This window comes from Hyperolius riggenbachi, chromosome 9 (genome assembly GCF_040937935.1).
Source record: "Hyperolius riggenbachi isolate aHypRig1 chromosome 9, aHypRig1.pri, whole genome shotgun sequence".
Classification (NCBI taxonomy): Eukaryota; Metazoa; Chordata; class Amphibia; order Anura; family Hyperoliidae; genus Hyperolius; species Hyperolius riggenbachi.
In genome coordinates this window covers 262,100,891-262,115,701 of record NC_090654.1, presented here as the reverse complement: position 1 = coordinate 262,115,701, position 14,811 = coordinate 262,100,891, and the positions used below count along the sequence as shown (strand labels likewise).

At 44.7% G+C, this 14,811-nt stretch overlaps 1 protein-coding gene across 2 annotated transcripts in view; it reads left to right on the top strand.

The window, feature by feature from the left end:
* Positions 1 to 11,979, top strand: part of PCNX4 (pecanex 4) — a 68,404-nt gene extending 56,425 nt beyond the window's left edge. For both annotated transcript variants that reach the window (XM_068254430.1, XM_068254431.1), the window contains exons 10-12: positions 3,128 to 4,173; positions 5,597 to 5,783; positions 11,574 to 11,979. In XM_068254430.1, coding sequence (XP_068110531.1) covers positions 3,128 to 4,173; positions 5,597 to 5,783; positions 11,574 to 11,825 — 1,485 coding nt within the window. In that variant the 3' untranslated portion in view covers positions 11,826 to 11,979. The remainder of the gene's footprint in view (positions 1 to 3,127; positions 4,174 to 5,596; positions 5,784 to 11,573) is intronic.
* The last annotated feature ends 2,832 nt before the right edge of the window (positions 11,980 to 14,811 follow it).

Here is a 14,811-nt window from a genome sequence, read left to right as displayed (position 1 = left end):
CAAGGTGTGTATTTAAGTCGGGGGGCGGTGCACACCTCTGTTGGTTTCATTTCAGTTGCAGCCTGACTGAGTGCTTCCAATTTTCTCCCTGAAGCCCCAGGTAAGTATAAATCCGTATGTTCTTTTCGTCTCAAGTACTCTTTAAAGTGAACCTGAAATGAAAAAAATGTTTAACAAATAGATACTTACTTCAGTAGTTGGGCTTGGGGAGAGGCCAAGAGATGGCTCTCCCTCTGCGTGGCAAAGCAGGGGAATATAACATATATTCTCCTACTGATTGCCTTGCCTGTCCTCTCATAGTGTCATTTGGGGTCTTGCTATTGCTGGCACCTGAGTTAGTGTTTTCCGCCCAGCACCGCTATAGCCGTAATAGCATTATGGTCTATTGCGACGCACTAAGCAGGAGCTGCACCACTCGGAACAGCGTCGAGAAGACCTGACTCGCCTCCTGGCCTACTATTTCAGCACTGGGTCCCTCTAAGCATGTCCAAGAGCTTGTCAGATATGCTTTTGTGGCCGTGCTCCAAGCATCTTCGTATTGGGCATGTGCAAGTACGTTCCACACATGCCCAGTAGAACGAAGCAGCTTGTGCATGGGTTTAGCTCTGTGCATGAGTTTGCTTTGTTTTACTGAGCATTTGCAGACTGTACTCCTGCTTGCCCAGTATGGAAAAGCCTTGTAATTGGATGGGAGCGCAGCCAGGAAGAAGAAGATCCAGGGCAGTGGCAGGGGGACCTGGGAAGCCTCTGGACCATCCAGAGGCTTTAGGGGGCTGTGACCAAATGCTATTCAAGTGAAAATCAAACACTGATCACATTCACATGGTATGCAGTCAAATAACAAATGTGTTCATTAAATTATTTGCTGTCATTGTTCATATAAATAGTGGTGGAAATGTCTGCCAAACTTTTGTGCCAGAACTGTCGTACCTCTCGGTTTACAAGCCCTACTCCATAGAGCCAAATTAATCCATGCCATGCACTGATGAGGATCAAACAATCCGAAACAGTCTGTATGCATGTTGGATTATTATGGCTCTGTACAATTTAACAAGCTGACACATCATTGCATTCCAGCGGTTCTGGAGGTGTGTATAGCTTCTAAGGGTACAATGGTTAATTTGCATATATTCAGCAGTGGTGCTCTGGGAGACATCTCGAGCTCACTCCAACCTGAATTATCGCAAATTCTTTCTGTTTTAGGAAAGCAAATTTTTGTTTTTATTTTTGTTTGTAATTAAAAAAAGTGATCTAACTGCTTTCATGCACAGAAAAGTGCATGAAAGCAGTTAGGACTACATCAAGCTTTAGGCACTGATCCGCACCCTTCCAGCTTCTGCCCAATGGTCATGTGAAAGGTTTGATATAAGGAGACTGGAGCAGACAGGTCTTCAGCTGCCTCTCTTGATCATTTTATTCGTTTATCAGCAGTCCTGTTGACAAAAAGTATGTTACGCTTCCTGCTGCACAGAACAACATTTATAGGTGTGCCCTTGCAAGCTTACAATCTAAAGGAATTTGGGGGGCAAGAGATGGAGAAGTATGCAGTAGTCATACAGGCAGTGAGTTTTTAGGATATCTAGTAAGGAGTGCAACTTGGCCAGAGGTTGGAGGGGGAATGGCCTAAGTCAGAGCATATGCTAATCATGTGCCAGGGCTAATCATGTGACACCACATAGGGATACTTACTAGCTCTGGCCCCTCCCATTACCTTGATAATATCAGTGTTGCAGAAGCACAGAAGTATCCACCATCACTGCAGGTCCAGTGACACTGAAGCAAAAATAAAACTTATGATATAATTAATTTTATGTGTAGTACGGATAATTAATAGAACATTAGTTGCAAAGAAAAGTCATATTTATTTTCAGTTATATAGTTTTTTTGTTTGTTTTTTTTATAACATTGTATCGTCCTCTAATATAATGTATGCAGTTTACACATTACACTCAGCATTTTAAATGATTTCACAGAGCAGAGCTAATGACATTTTCAACTTTCCTCGGCAGAGAAAACCATAAACAAACAAGAAACAATAAATGAGAGACGTTTGAGATAAGAGCTTCAAAAGACAGTGCTGTCTACAGCTTTTTTTGGTCATGGAGCTCAAATAAGCTCTTTTGTATAGATAACAACTGAAGTTTCTTAAAGGATACCCGAAGTGACATGTGACATGATGAGATAGACATGTGTATGTACAGTGCCAAGCACAGAAATAACTATGCTGTGTTCCTTTTTTTCTTTCCCTGCCTGAAAAAGTTAAATATCAGGTATGTAAATGGCTGTCTCAGTCCTGACTCAGAGAGGAAGTGACTACAGTGTGACCCTCACTGATAAGAAATTCCCCCTATTTTTATCTCTTTATTGCTCTCAGAAGCCATTTTCTGCTAGGAAAGTGTTTTATAGTTGGAATTTCTTATCAGTGAGGGTCACATCACATTGAAAGCAGCGTGACTCCTATATAAAATGTATAGCACATGTTTAATTACAGTATACAGTACATGTTTCTGACAAGAAGGAGTATTTCTTTATGGACTGGTTTACACTGCAACTTACTCAAGTCGTGTAGTGGCATTTAAAGGAAATACTACCAGGACTGTGCAGTTGGAGTCGGTGGTTTCATTAAGTCAGAGTCGGAGTTGGATGATTTTTGTACCAACTCCACAGCCCTGAATACCACATCAATGTAAAATCCATTAATTTAAAAAGGGCAAATTGACACTGCAAGCCTGGCTGGCACTGTCAGCTTTGTTGAAGTTCCTGCTTTTGGTACTTTTGTGGTGCTTTCTAGAAATTTGAGCTCCATAGACGTCATAAAAATGCCAATAAATCTGCAGTGTGTCTACTTCCTACTTTCATGGAAGTAGACATAGGGTTAAAATCCTGTGTTTACAAATTAGCTGCTCTGCCGAGAATCTAAATACATACAGGGTGGACTTATCTATGTTTCCTTCTGTCCTGTGCAAGAGTTCAAGTCAACTTTAAATTTTGGAGCTGTACCTCATGCTGTAGAAGGGAGTTCATGAATTGAATCAAATTTACCAGTTATACTTTTTTTTAATTGTCTGTAGGCCTTTATTTACTGTCATGGTGATGATCTAATTTCTGTCTTCTGCACCTGCTGTAGGGATTAGAATTACAGGAGACCTCGTGCCACACAGCCGAAGCCCGCAGAGTAGATGAAGTTTTTGAAATGGCCTTTGAACAAGCTGAAAACACCGGTCGATTTGCCTTCAACAACCATTTTGGGAACGTTTTAACACCGTGCACTGTCATCCCGGTCAGCGTATACTCCGATGCCCGGAACGTCTTGTCTGGCATCATCGATTCACATGACAACTTGAAGCAATTTAAAGATGATTTCATCAAAGTGCTTTTATGGGTCTTGATACAGACTTGCTACAAAAAGTCAAAAGTTCAAAAAAGCACAAAAACAGAACAAAGGGAAGAGAAAGAGATGAGCTTGTCCGAAAGACACCAGGAATCTGCGGGGCCACGTTCAGTAGAGCACAAGGAGTCTTCAAAGGACCTGGAAAGCTTTCATGAAGACATTGGCGATGACTGGTCTGATGATGACATCTTTGAAATTCTTCCCCATCCGAAGGCATCTGGAATTAGGCAAGTCAAAGCTGCTGTTGGAGATGGTTTTTCCATCCCTGGTAGTGTTCACACACATATCGATGCTCATGTGGAACAAGATGTTGCCGTGGACAAACTCTACTCTGTAGTGGGATTTGGTCTTCCTGCAACTGACCGAGGAAACACAACTCATGTTGAACATTTCAAAATGGTGGAATTCAGCTCCTCTTACTCTAAATTTCTAAGTATACCTCAAGACTGGATATTTGCCTCCTTGATAAATCTCAAAATGAGCGAAATGAAACAAATGTTTCCTACAGACTGGTATGAATTTGTCTTAACTCAGTTAGACTTCCACCACTTGAGTGAGAAGCCCCATGGCCTGCTCGAGGAGGGCATCAGAGACAGAGCACTAAGAGACTTGTATATTCAAGGTTTGGCCTCTATTTATTATGCCTTTTTTGGCATGGAAAACTCATCTCCTAGTTCCGCCTGGCTATTTCGAGCGTATCTGGGTGGGATCCCTTGGTCGGTTTCATTGGATTGGCTAACTGGAAATCCTGAACTCTTTCAGCTTGCACTCAAGGCATTCAGGTAAAGATTTTTTTTTTTTTTTTTGTCTTCAATAAGTTAAAAACTGGGGGAACGGAAATAGAGCTTGATGATAATGAGGAGGTGGCCAGCACTTCGTTTGAGGTAGGATTAGAGCGATGCTGTTAAATTCACTTAAAGGACCACTATTGCAAAAAAAACAAAAAACAAATGAAAACACATGTAAACGCATACAAATGAGAAGTGCATTTCTTTCAGAGAAAAATTAACCATTTATAAAGTTTCTCCTATGTTGTTGTCACTCACAATAGGTAGTTGAAATCTGAAATAACTAACAGGTTTTGGACTAGCCTAATTATTCATGGGGGATTTTCAGTATTTCATGTATTCTTTATAAAAGCACTCCCTGGAAATGATGCAGGCCAGCCCCCTACGGTTTATAAGATATTTTGGTATTTAAAATGAGCAACTGCCATTCAGTAAGTGCTTTTGGAAATAAAAAAAACCTTGAGAAACCCCCATGAATGAGTTGGGCTAGTCCAAAACCAGATTTGTTAGATTTTTATTACCTACTGTAAGGGCCGGTTCACACTTGCGGTTCCCTGCCAAACGGACCGGATGACCTGACCGGATCCGGATCGGAACCGTACGGTTCTGATCCGATCCGGATCCGGTCAGGTTGCATCAGGTGTTCATCAGGATGCGATCCGGATCCGTTTGGCAATAGATAGTAGAAAAGGAATAAAAATGTTGGGGTCTGGGAGGTCAGCAGAAGGTGGACCTGTGGAATCAGGCCCTCCGCTGTTTAGCACTCACCTCCACCTCCGACATACTGCCAACATCTCCAGCACGTTTAAAGTCACTGCTGCTCCACTCCAAAATGCTTGCCCATGTGTCCCCATCCAAAATCACCGCTACAATACGCATAGGAAGTGGGGTAGAACATCCGGATTTTTAGCCAGTGTGTTGTGCGCTCTCCGGTTCTCATTGGTTTGTATTGGCCGGATGGTGCAGTCCGGCTCCGCTCCGGATACAGCTGCCGGAGGAGCCGGACCAAAAAATAGCGCATGTTGGGTCTTATGCCGGAGTCCGGGATCCGGTCCGGACGAAACGGACGCATGTGAACGGACGCATAGGCTTTCATTGCTATGCCGTGCGTCCGTTCCGTCCGTTCTGCATGCGGTCCGGCTCCGGCACGGCGATTCCGGACGGCGACCGCTAATGTGAACCGGGCCTAAGTGACAGCAACATAGGAGTAAATAAATATATAGCTTATTTTACGCTGGAAGAAATGTACTTCTTCTTTGCATGTTTTTACAAGTATGTTAAAATGTTAATTTTTTCACGATAGGGGTCCTTTAAAGGTTGCATGGCAAGGAATAAAGTTCCCCTGTTGTCTCACCTATGAACACAGTGTGCCTATGAACATATTTGTCCTTTGTACATCTGTGACCTTATCTTACAGGTACACCTTTAAGCTCATGGTTGATAAAGCAAGCCTGGGGCCCGTGGAAGATTTCAAAGAGCTGCTAAATTATCTGGAAGAGTATGATAACGATTGGTACATTGGCCTGGTGTCAGACTCAGAGTGGCAGCAAGCGGTCTTACAGGAGAAACCTTACCTGTTTTCCCTGGGACATGATCCAAACATGGTAAGATGCCTTCAAGAAAAAAGAGGTGACTTCTACTGGATTCCAAACCAGCCACAAAAAGAGAAAGAAAACTAAATTTGAAGTTATTATGCATTTCATTAGCACTGATGTCTTCTGCAGCAATTTACAGAATACAGTACATAGTCCGGTCTCTAAATGTTCCTCAATGGAGCGTACAATCAAATCCCTGCCATAGACATGATCTAATGTCCCTGTCATAGTATAAGGTCAATATATAGGCGGAATTGACCAGGGCTGTGGAGTCGGAGTCAAGGAGTCGGAGCAATTTCGGGAGATTTTATAAACTGAGGAGTTGGAGTCGGGAGTCAGATGATTTTTGTACAAAATCCACAGCCCTGGTAAGTATTAAACTAAGGAGTCGGGGTCGGAGCCATTTTGGGTACTATGAGTTGGTGGTTTCATAAACTTTGGAGTCGAAAGATTTTTGTACCTACTCCACAGCCCTGGAATTTACGCCTTGGCCAAGATTCAAGCCTGGGTCTCTAGCGCTGCAAGGCGATAGTGTTATCCAGAATACTACCACAAAGGAATAGAGAGTTCACCCAGCATGCAATGGGAGCTTACCCTGCTCTAATCATGCATACACTAAGCTACCAATCATTCCAAGCAAAGAAAAGAGAGAAATAAGCACTGTATGCGTAAAACAGCACCTTTATTGCCTGCTTGGCACAAACATCAAATAGACAGTAGGGATGAGGAAAGAACAGCCTGACAGGTGTTTTGCTGTGAGTTACCACTTCCTCAGAGGCCTTAACACCTCCATCGGGAACAGATTATATATGCTGCACTTATAGGGAAATCTTGGACAAGACAGACCGCCCATCACCGAGGCTTTTCCTACACTATGATTACCATATCATCATTATAAAATGACACTGCACAGATCTTAGCTTTTCATTTTTGAAAACCATAAAAAGTGTTTTTTTTTATAACCTTTAAAGTGAACCAGAGACGAAAGTACCCTCATGTATTTTACCATACATATCAGTAGGAACATTAAAGAAAACACCTACCCTGCTCTCTGTTTCATTCTTTGCTGTTCAGTTTGTTCTTATCAGCCCTGATAAAATCCCTGACTGAGAATTCAGTCTGGCTTTGCTGTAATGACTCAGCTATAATGATTCCTGAGCAGGGACAGAAGGGAGCAGGCTTGGGCTTAAAAAGACAACAGAGAACACAGACTCAGCTATAAAGATTCCTGAACAAAGCCAGACTGAATGCTCAGTCGGGGATTTTATCAGGGCTGAAAGAAGCAAGCTAAACAGTGAAGAAAGAAACAGAGAGCAGGGTAGGTGTTTTCTCTAATGTTCCCACTGACATATATGGTAAAATACATGAGGGTGTTTCGTCTCTGGTTCACTTGAAGGGTACGTTCACATCATGACGCGCAGATGGCCGTGCGATCGGAACGCAACGCCTACGATCGCACGCCATCTGCGCCGCTACATGTTGCACTGCTGATCCCATTCATTACAGTGAATTGGTCAGTGCTGTGCTTGCAGGAAGAACGCAGCCGGACACCAGCGCATTGTACTGCTGCGCAGCGCCTATGATGTGAATGGCAGAAAGACTGTCTATGCCCTTTTGCCGTTCTTGCGTGTTGCACATCATACATGCTTCCAAATGCGCACAGAAGCGCGTCATAATGTGAACCAGGCCTAAAAGCTGACAATACATGTGTGGATTTGTCTGGCAGATTAGATAACTTTGATTGCAGTTTATTGACTGTAAAGCCGCATCTACACGCGTAGATGCGGCCGCGATGTGGCTTATCAATCGAGCCGCTGATGCAGCTCGATTGATAAGATCCGACAGGACGGATCTTGCTTCCGCCGATTCCCTGCTCGCTCCCCACGAGGGGACAATGGCAGGGAATCGAGCGGAAGATAAGCGGCGCCGGCGGGGACGAGCGGGGAATCGAATCCGGCGAGCGGGGACGCGGGGGGCACGCGGAAGAGGCTCGATTAGCCGCCAGATCGCCACAAAATCTCCTCAACATCTCCCCGTGTAGACGGGGCTTAAGAGTTAGCAGGCTTGGCAGTTGGTTCTCATCACACAAGTCAGGGGTGTGGGGAGCAGCAGACAATCGATGGCTGTTACGTGTTCTATTGCACTGAGCAGGGGCTGAGATGAGAGTGAGATTCAGATTTCTGATTGAGATTGTGTGATGCAAACTGCTACATCCATCACTGCTACTGATCAAATTTGCAATTGATCGCCGCCGGATCTAGTCTTGTAAGGCATCAGGTGATGTAGATCAAAATTTGATCCCCTTCGATACCATGCTGCGATGTCTAATATTGTTATTACGCTACCATGCGTGCAACAGGGGTGGAGATGTAGTGATGATGGGACACCTCTGCTCTAGTACGAGGAGGTAAGAGACCTGGCCAAATCCCTCCGCAACAGCAGCACCGCTATCACCCACAACTACCACTGAGCTTGGTTGGAAAAAGAAAAGGTCACAAGTGATGTCACTTTTGACATCACAGAGAAACTGTAAAGATGGAAACCAGCAGAAATATATTTTTTTCATATCACATTTCTTTGAAATCCTAAAGAAAACCTGTAACGAGAAAAAGTTCCCCTGGGGGGTACTTACCTCAGATGGGGGTAGCCTCCGGATCCTAATGAAGCTTCCCCCGTCCTCCTCTCTCCCACGGCGGCGGCAAAAAAGCTCTGGGAACGGCGGGGATATAAATATTTACCTTCCCAGCTCCAGCGCAGGCGCAGTATCGGCTCTCCGCTTGGAGATAGGCAGAAAGAGCCGATCACTGTCGGGCCGCTCTACTGCGCAGGTGCAAGTCTTCTATCTCCTATACAACATGGAGATAGGCTATTTCTGCCTATCTCCGTGCTGAGAGCGCAACAGCGCCCCCGCTGGAGCCAGGGAAGGTAAATAAATGTAAATAAAAAACAATAAAATAAAACATTTTGTTAGAGTCTCTTTTACAACAGGATAGGTAAGCTAAATAAGTCTTCTTCTTTGATGATGTTGCATATCACTTTGAAGAGAGTCTGAAGTGTTGGGTTTTTTTTTTATCTCTTTTTACTAAACTTTTTTTTTTACTAATCTTCAGCATTAGAATATAAGCTGATTCGCCACACATGTTGCGTACCATTAAACACTGACTGCGTAGCGGTAGAAAGTTTAGTTACACTTGAACTCGCAGTAGACATGCCTGACCCCCAGCAGGCCTGCAATAAACTTTGCTTTACAGTCTTCTGGTTACTTATTTCCTACACGTCAGCTAGATGAGCAGGCGGCCTGGTTCAGAGGTACATGTCCCAACGGTGTGACATCTCTTCAGCTTATCTACTGTAATAACCGTCATGCAGCAAGTCTTATAAAAGTCTGTGGAAAAGTGCTGTTGTGCAATATGGATGAAAGGGCAGGAACTCTAGGACAGCCAGGTGTGACAGGTCCTTTTTTTTATCCCATCTCACCCGCTCTTACGTTAGGGTTTGTTTTTCCAAAGCCGGGCTCAGGGGACCTCTAGCAAAAATATATCTTCAAGTGCTTACATCTTGGAGAGAAGCCCACGTCTCACGCAGCATGCTACAACTTTTCTCTAGCTATTGAGTTGCATTTGCTGACAAACAATAGTTTCTAGGTTATGTGCACCATCTTTATTTACCTGGGGCTTATTTCACCCCCTAGAAGTCTGTGTCCCCCGCCACAGTTCGGCTCTCACACGGTCTTCTGCTGTCCCCTCTGGCCACGGGAGCGCACACATGCGCAGGAGCTGCCGGCCGCTATGGAGGGAATAGCAAAAAAAAAAGGCGTGGCATGGGACACAGAGACTTTTAGGGGCTTGAAGAAGCTCCAGGTACATAAAGGAAACATGAGGCCAAAATAATGAATCCATCTTTAAAGTGGACCTAAAGTGATATATTCCATGCTGTCAGCATAGTCCACAGAAGTTATAATAGAGTAGCATGAATAAACGGACCTTTTGTGGCAGAAAATACAGGTTTTTTACTTAGCCACACCCCCTCCTGAAAAACTGCTGAGGTTTGCAGACAGGAAACTAGTCAGGGCCATGGCCCTGAAATCACACTGTGGGAGGAGTTTCTCCACAATATCAGCCATACAGACCCTACAGATGATGTATTTGAGAAAAGGTAAAGCTTTCCTGTGGGAAAGGGGTAACAGCTACTGATTGGAATGATGTTCAATCCTGGGTTAAAGTTCCTCCTTAACCACTTCAGCCTTCAGTCGTTTTCACTTAATGCATCCGAGCAATGTTCACCTCCCATTCATTAGCCTATAACTTTATCACTACTTATCAGAATGAACTGATCTATATCTTGTTTTTTCCGCCACCAATTAGGCTTTCTTTGGGTGGTACATTTTGCTAAGAGCCACTTTACTGTAAATGCATTATAACAGGAAGACTAAGAGAAAAACGGAAAAAATTCATTATTTCTCAGTTTTCAGCCATTATAGTTTTAAAATAATACATGCCTCCATAATTAAAACTCACATATTGTATTTGCCCATATGTCCGGGTTATTACACCGTTAAAATTATGTCCCTATAACCATGTATGGCGAATATATTTTATTTGGAAATAAAGGTGCATTATTTCCGTTTTGCATCGATCACTATTTACAAGTTTAAAATAAAAAAAGTATAGAAATATTTCATCTTTACATTGATATTTAAAAAGTTTAGACCCTTAGGTAAATATTTACATGTTTTTTTTTTTTTTATTATTGTAATTTTTTTTTTTTATATTAAACATTTTATTTGGGTATTTTTTGGGAGGTAAACAGAACTTTTATAATGTAAATGTGTTAAGATTTTTTTTTTTTTACTTTTAGTTGTAGTTTTACTTTTTAGCCACAAGATGGCGGCCATGAGTTTGTTTACATGACGTCACTCTAAGCGTAACATACGCTTAGAGGGACGTATGGGGGACGCAACAGCCAGAAAAAGCGGAGCTTCTGAGAGAAGCTGTCGCTTTTTCTGCGGGGGAGAGGAATCAGTGATCGGGCACTATAGCTCGATTCACTGATTCATGGGCTAACGATCCACGGCCGGGAGCGCGCGGACGCGCACATGGCCTCCTGGGCGTAGCTACTACGTCCAGGAGGCCAAAGTAGTTAAGGGCTCGTTCACACTAAGGGCATTTTTGCCCTTTTTTCCAGCGCAGGTGATTTTCAAAATCGCCCACAAAATGCTTGTGCAATGAAACTCTATGAGAAGGTTCATATCAGCACGTTGCGTCCGCAAAGCAGTGCCTGTACCATTTTGGGGGCGCTCACAAAACCGCTTTATGTGGCGATTGCGTTCACGGTTTTTTAGAATACATTGTATTTATTCTTTCCCGGGTCAAAGAGTTTACTTCCTGACTTGCGTCAGGGAATGAAGCGCTTTTACCAAGAACACAGCGCACAGTGGAGCGCCAGGAGGGGAAAAAAAAACGCAGCACAAAATTGCAAAACGTTTGCGATTACAGTTTTGTATGTAAACGAGGCCTAAAAGTGGTTTAACCTCACCTTATCTGCAACTCCATACCTGCACAGGCCTAGGAAAATATGTCTGGCTGGAGTGAAGCTTTCAGTTAACAGGACTTGTGTGGAGCATGGCGGAAATCTTAAAATTATTTTTTTTTATTTATTTTTAGAACTTAAAAAAAAATAAAAATAATATTTAATTCACTTTTGGCATGATGCAAAGGTTAAAAAAAAAAAAAACACCTGTCCAATTTCACCTTAGTGCCCCAGGTTTGCGATCCATACTCACATTTCCTTTGCCTCCAGGGAGTATACACGGGCCGAGTGCTGACGCTTCAGGAGCAGCTGGTGCAGATCGGAAAACTGAACGCGGAAGCCGTGCGGGGCCAATGGGCCAATCTGTCCTGGGAGCTGCTCTACGCCACCAACGACGACGAAGAACGCTACAGCATCCAAGCCCACCCAGTGCTACTACGGAACCTAACTGTGCAAGCAGCAGACCCGCCCCTCGGATACCCGATCTACTCCTCCGTACCGCTCCACGTGCCTTTGTATTAATCCCCTCTGTACCGTGTTTCTGCATGTCCCGTGGAAAACACTAATTTATGACCTAGCGACACAAGAATAGATGCTGCTGTTGGACTTCTCCCTCGTTCAGACATGTCACATTGTGTTTATTTTTTAATAAACTGCATGTACAGGTTTGTTACCATGTTTAATAACCCTTTGTTCACTTTACCTCTTACGTCACTCTATTCACTCAGTTTTTATAAGTTCCAGTAGCGGTTTTACAAGTGACTTGAAATACGTCATTAGCTTCCCATGTAAATATGTGAACACTTAAAAAAAAAAAGACCAAAATGTGTATAATGTATTATAATTTTTATAAAAAAATGTTCATTTTGATTGTAGTAAACCAGTTTGTTCACTGTGGTGTTTGTGATTCTCGATTCAAAAGCTCCATCTCATCAGTCGATATTCAAAGAGGGGAATATGCTTAAAGTAAATGGGATCTGTCACCTAAACAAAAAGTCAGATACGTACCTACGGAAAGGGAAGGCTCTGGGTCCTAGAGCCTTCCCTCTCCACTCCTGGTGCCCTTCGTGCGACTCTTTCTTCGCCGTTCGAATCCCCCGCCGTAGGGGACTTCGGGAGCCAAGTCCTCCCAAAGACAGACTGCTCCATACTGCACATGCGCAACTACACGATAGAGGGCGCGTGCACAGCATGTAGCGACCCATCTTTGGGAGCATTCGGGCTCACAAAACCTCCCTTCGGCAGAGGAGATAGCAGCATTTGACTGAATTGGTCACGTGCTGTATGGGGGATCCTGAGCTGGAATGGGCAGGGAGAGAGGCGAGGAAAGGCTCTATAGAACCCAGTCTTCCCTCTACTTAGGTAAGCATCTGACTTTTTTTAAGCCGACGGTTCCCATTTACTTTAAAGGCCACAGAGAGTGGAGTTATACATTTACGGCAAGTCTGAAGTAAGTTCAAAAAGAAAAACCAGATACTCAGTTAAGGAGAAGGAAGGTTCTGGGTCCTATGCAGTGTTCCCCAACCCTGTCCTCAAGGCCCACCAACAGTGCATGTTTTCTGGAAATCCACAGAGGTAGTTAATCAGCTCTGCTGAGACACTAATTACCTCACCTGTGAAGGTTTGTGGTTTTCTGCAAAACATGTACAGTTGGTGGGCCTTGAGGACAGGGTTGGGGAACTCTGCAGCCTTCCCGTTCTCCTTGTTCCCCTGCAGACTCCGCCGTTTGACTCTCCCACTGCAGGAGACTTCAGCAGTCTTCAGAAGCTTCTGAAGACTGGGGATTTTGTACTGCACATACCCAAGCGCTCACGTGTGCGTAGTATGGAGCGGCACATCTTCAGAGGCACTGCCAAAGCTTACCTCACACGCAAGAGAGCAGTCCACGCTAACGAAAGAGCCTGCGGGGGAACGCAGAGAATAGGAGGGCTTTATAGGACCCAGAGCCTTCCCTCTCCTTAGGTATCGGTTTTTATTTTTTAACTCACTTCAGACTCCTTTTAACAGCTTCCGGGCATAGCCAATTGAAAACTACTCCCCGTTTGGGACCTGTTTTACCTGCTAGGATGTTGATTTTAGTTAGTGAACCACACAGACCCGCCGCTGCAGCCCACTCGTCCTGCCGTCGCTATGACAGCAAAGCTCCATGAGGTGCTGATTTCATTGGCTCCTAACCATGTGATCACTGTGGGTCCTTAACCTCCTGGGCGTTACGCATGCCGGAGGGTTTGCAGCCAGGAGTCTCCTATTATAATTTTAAGCTATCGGATAGTTTTAATATCTTCAGCTAGCACTAGGCTAGCTAGCAGTGGTGGTCGGCGTCCTTACATTACATTTGATCCCCCCCGATCGACGCTAAATACATTATCCCCCTGGATCCTGCGATCGCTGCAGCCTCTCCGGACAGCTCCACTCTTCTCTATGGGGAGGATCGAACAGGACGTCGGTGACGTAATGCGCAGACCCGATCCTCCCCATAGAGAGGACCGGAGATGTGCATGGAGGCTGCAGCGATCGCTGGATCCAGGGGGTAATGTATTTAGCGGCGATCAAAATGTAATCTAAGGATGCCAGCCACCACTGCTAGCTAGCCTAGTGCTAGCTGAAGATATTAAAACTATCCGATCGCTTACAATTATAATGGGGGATTCCTGGGGACAGCAGGCGGTATGCCCGACACAGTGTCGGGCGGAGGTTAAAGAAAGAATCAGGCAAAATGTAAAATATGAGGTTTACTCACCTGGGACTTTCTCCAGCCCCTTGCAGCCGACTGTCCCACTCCCGGGCTCTCCGCACAGTGCAGAGGCAGACCGCGGGGTTACTGCGCCTGCGAGAAGCGCCGCTGTCAATCATGGTCAAATGGCACACTCCGCAGGCGCAGAACTAGGAGAAGAGCGGAGTGGTTGGCATGGGACAGTCGGCTGCAAGGGGCTGGAGTAAGCCCAGAGTAAACCTCATTTTTTTACATTTTGCCTGACAACTCCTTTAAAGGACTTACGAGGCCAAATTAGCAAAAAAAAGTTAATCAACTGCATTATCTTTTAAGGCACGGAGGACGCCGTCCGCGCCGATCCGCCGGGTCCTCCCGCTCATTAGCCCCCCCGGGCTGGCTCCCGACCCAACGGCCCGGGTCAGGCTCTCCTGCCTCTCCTAAAATGGCCGCTTCATCTGGCCGCAGCTGCGCAGTTCGCATAGCCGCGAGTGCGGCTGCACAGCTCTAGGGCCAACCCCCGATCCACACTACAGTGGGGGGGTGGGGGTGGGGGGTTGGCCCAAGTACATCAGCAAAATAATAATAAAATCAAATCGCAGGACTCCTTTTATACTAGGGTGATCCAATTGCAATCTGATTTTGGCTGGTTACACACATCCTGAATGCTGCATTTCATGTGATTTTCTCCTTGTGGTCCTTAGGACTGTGTTGTGCTGCAAACTACTAACTCAAAATCTGGTGAACTATACGAGATTTTTTTTGTGTGTTTTTTACTGGATGCAAGGTATACAAGGA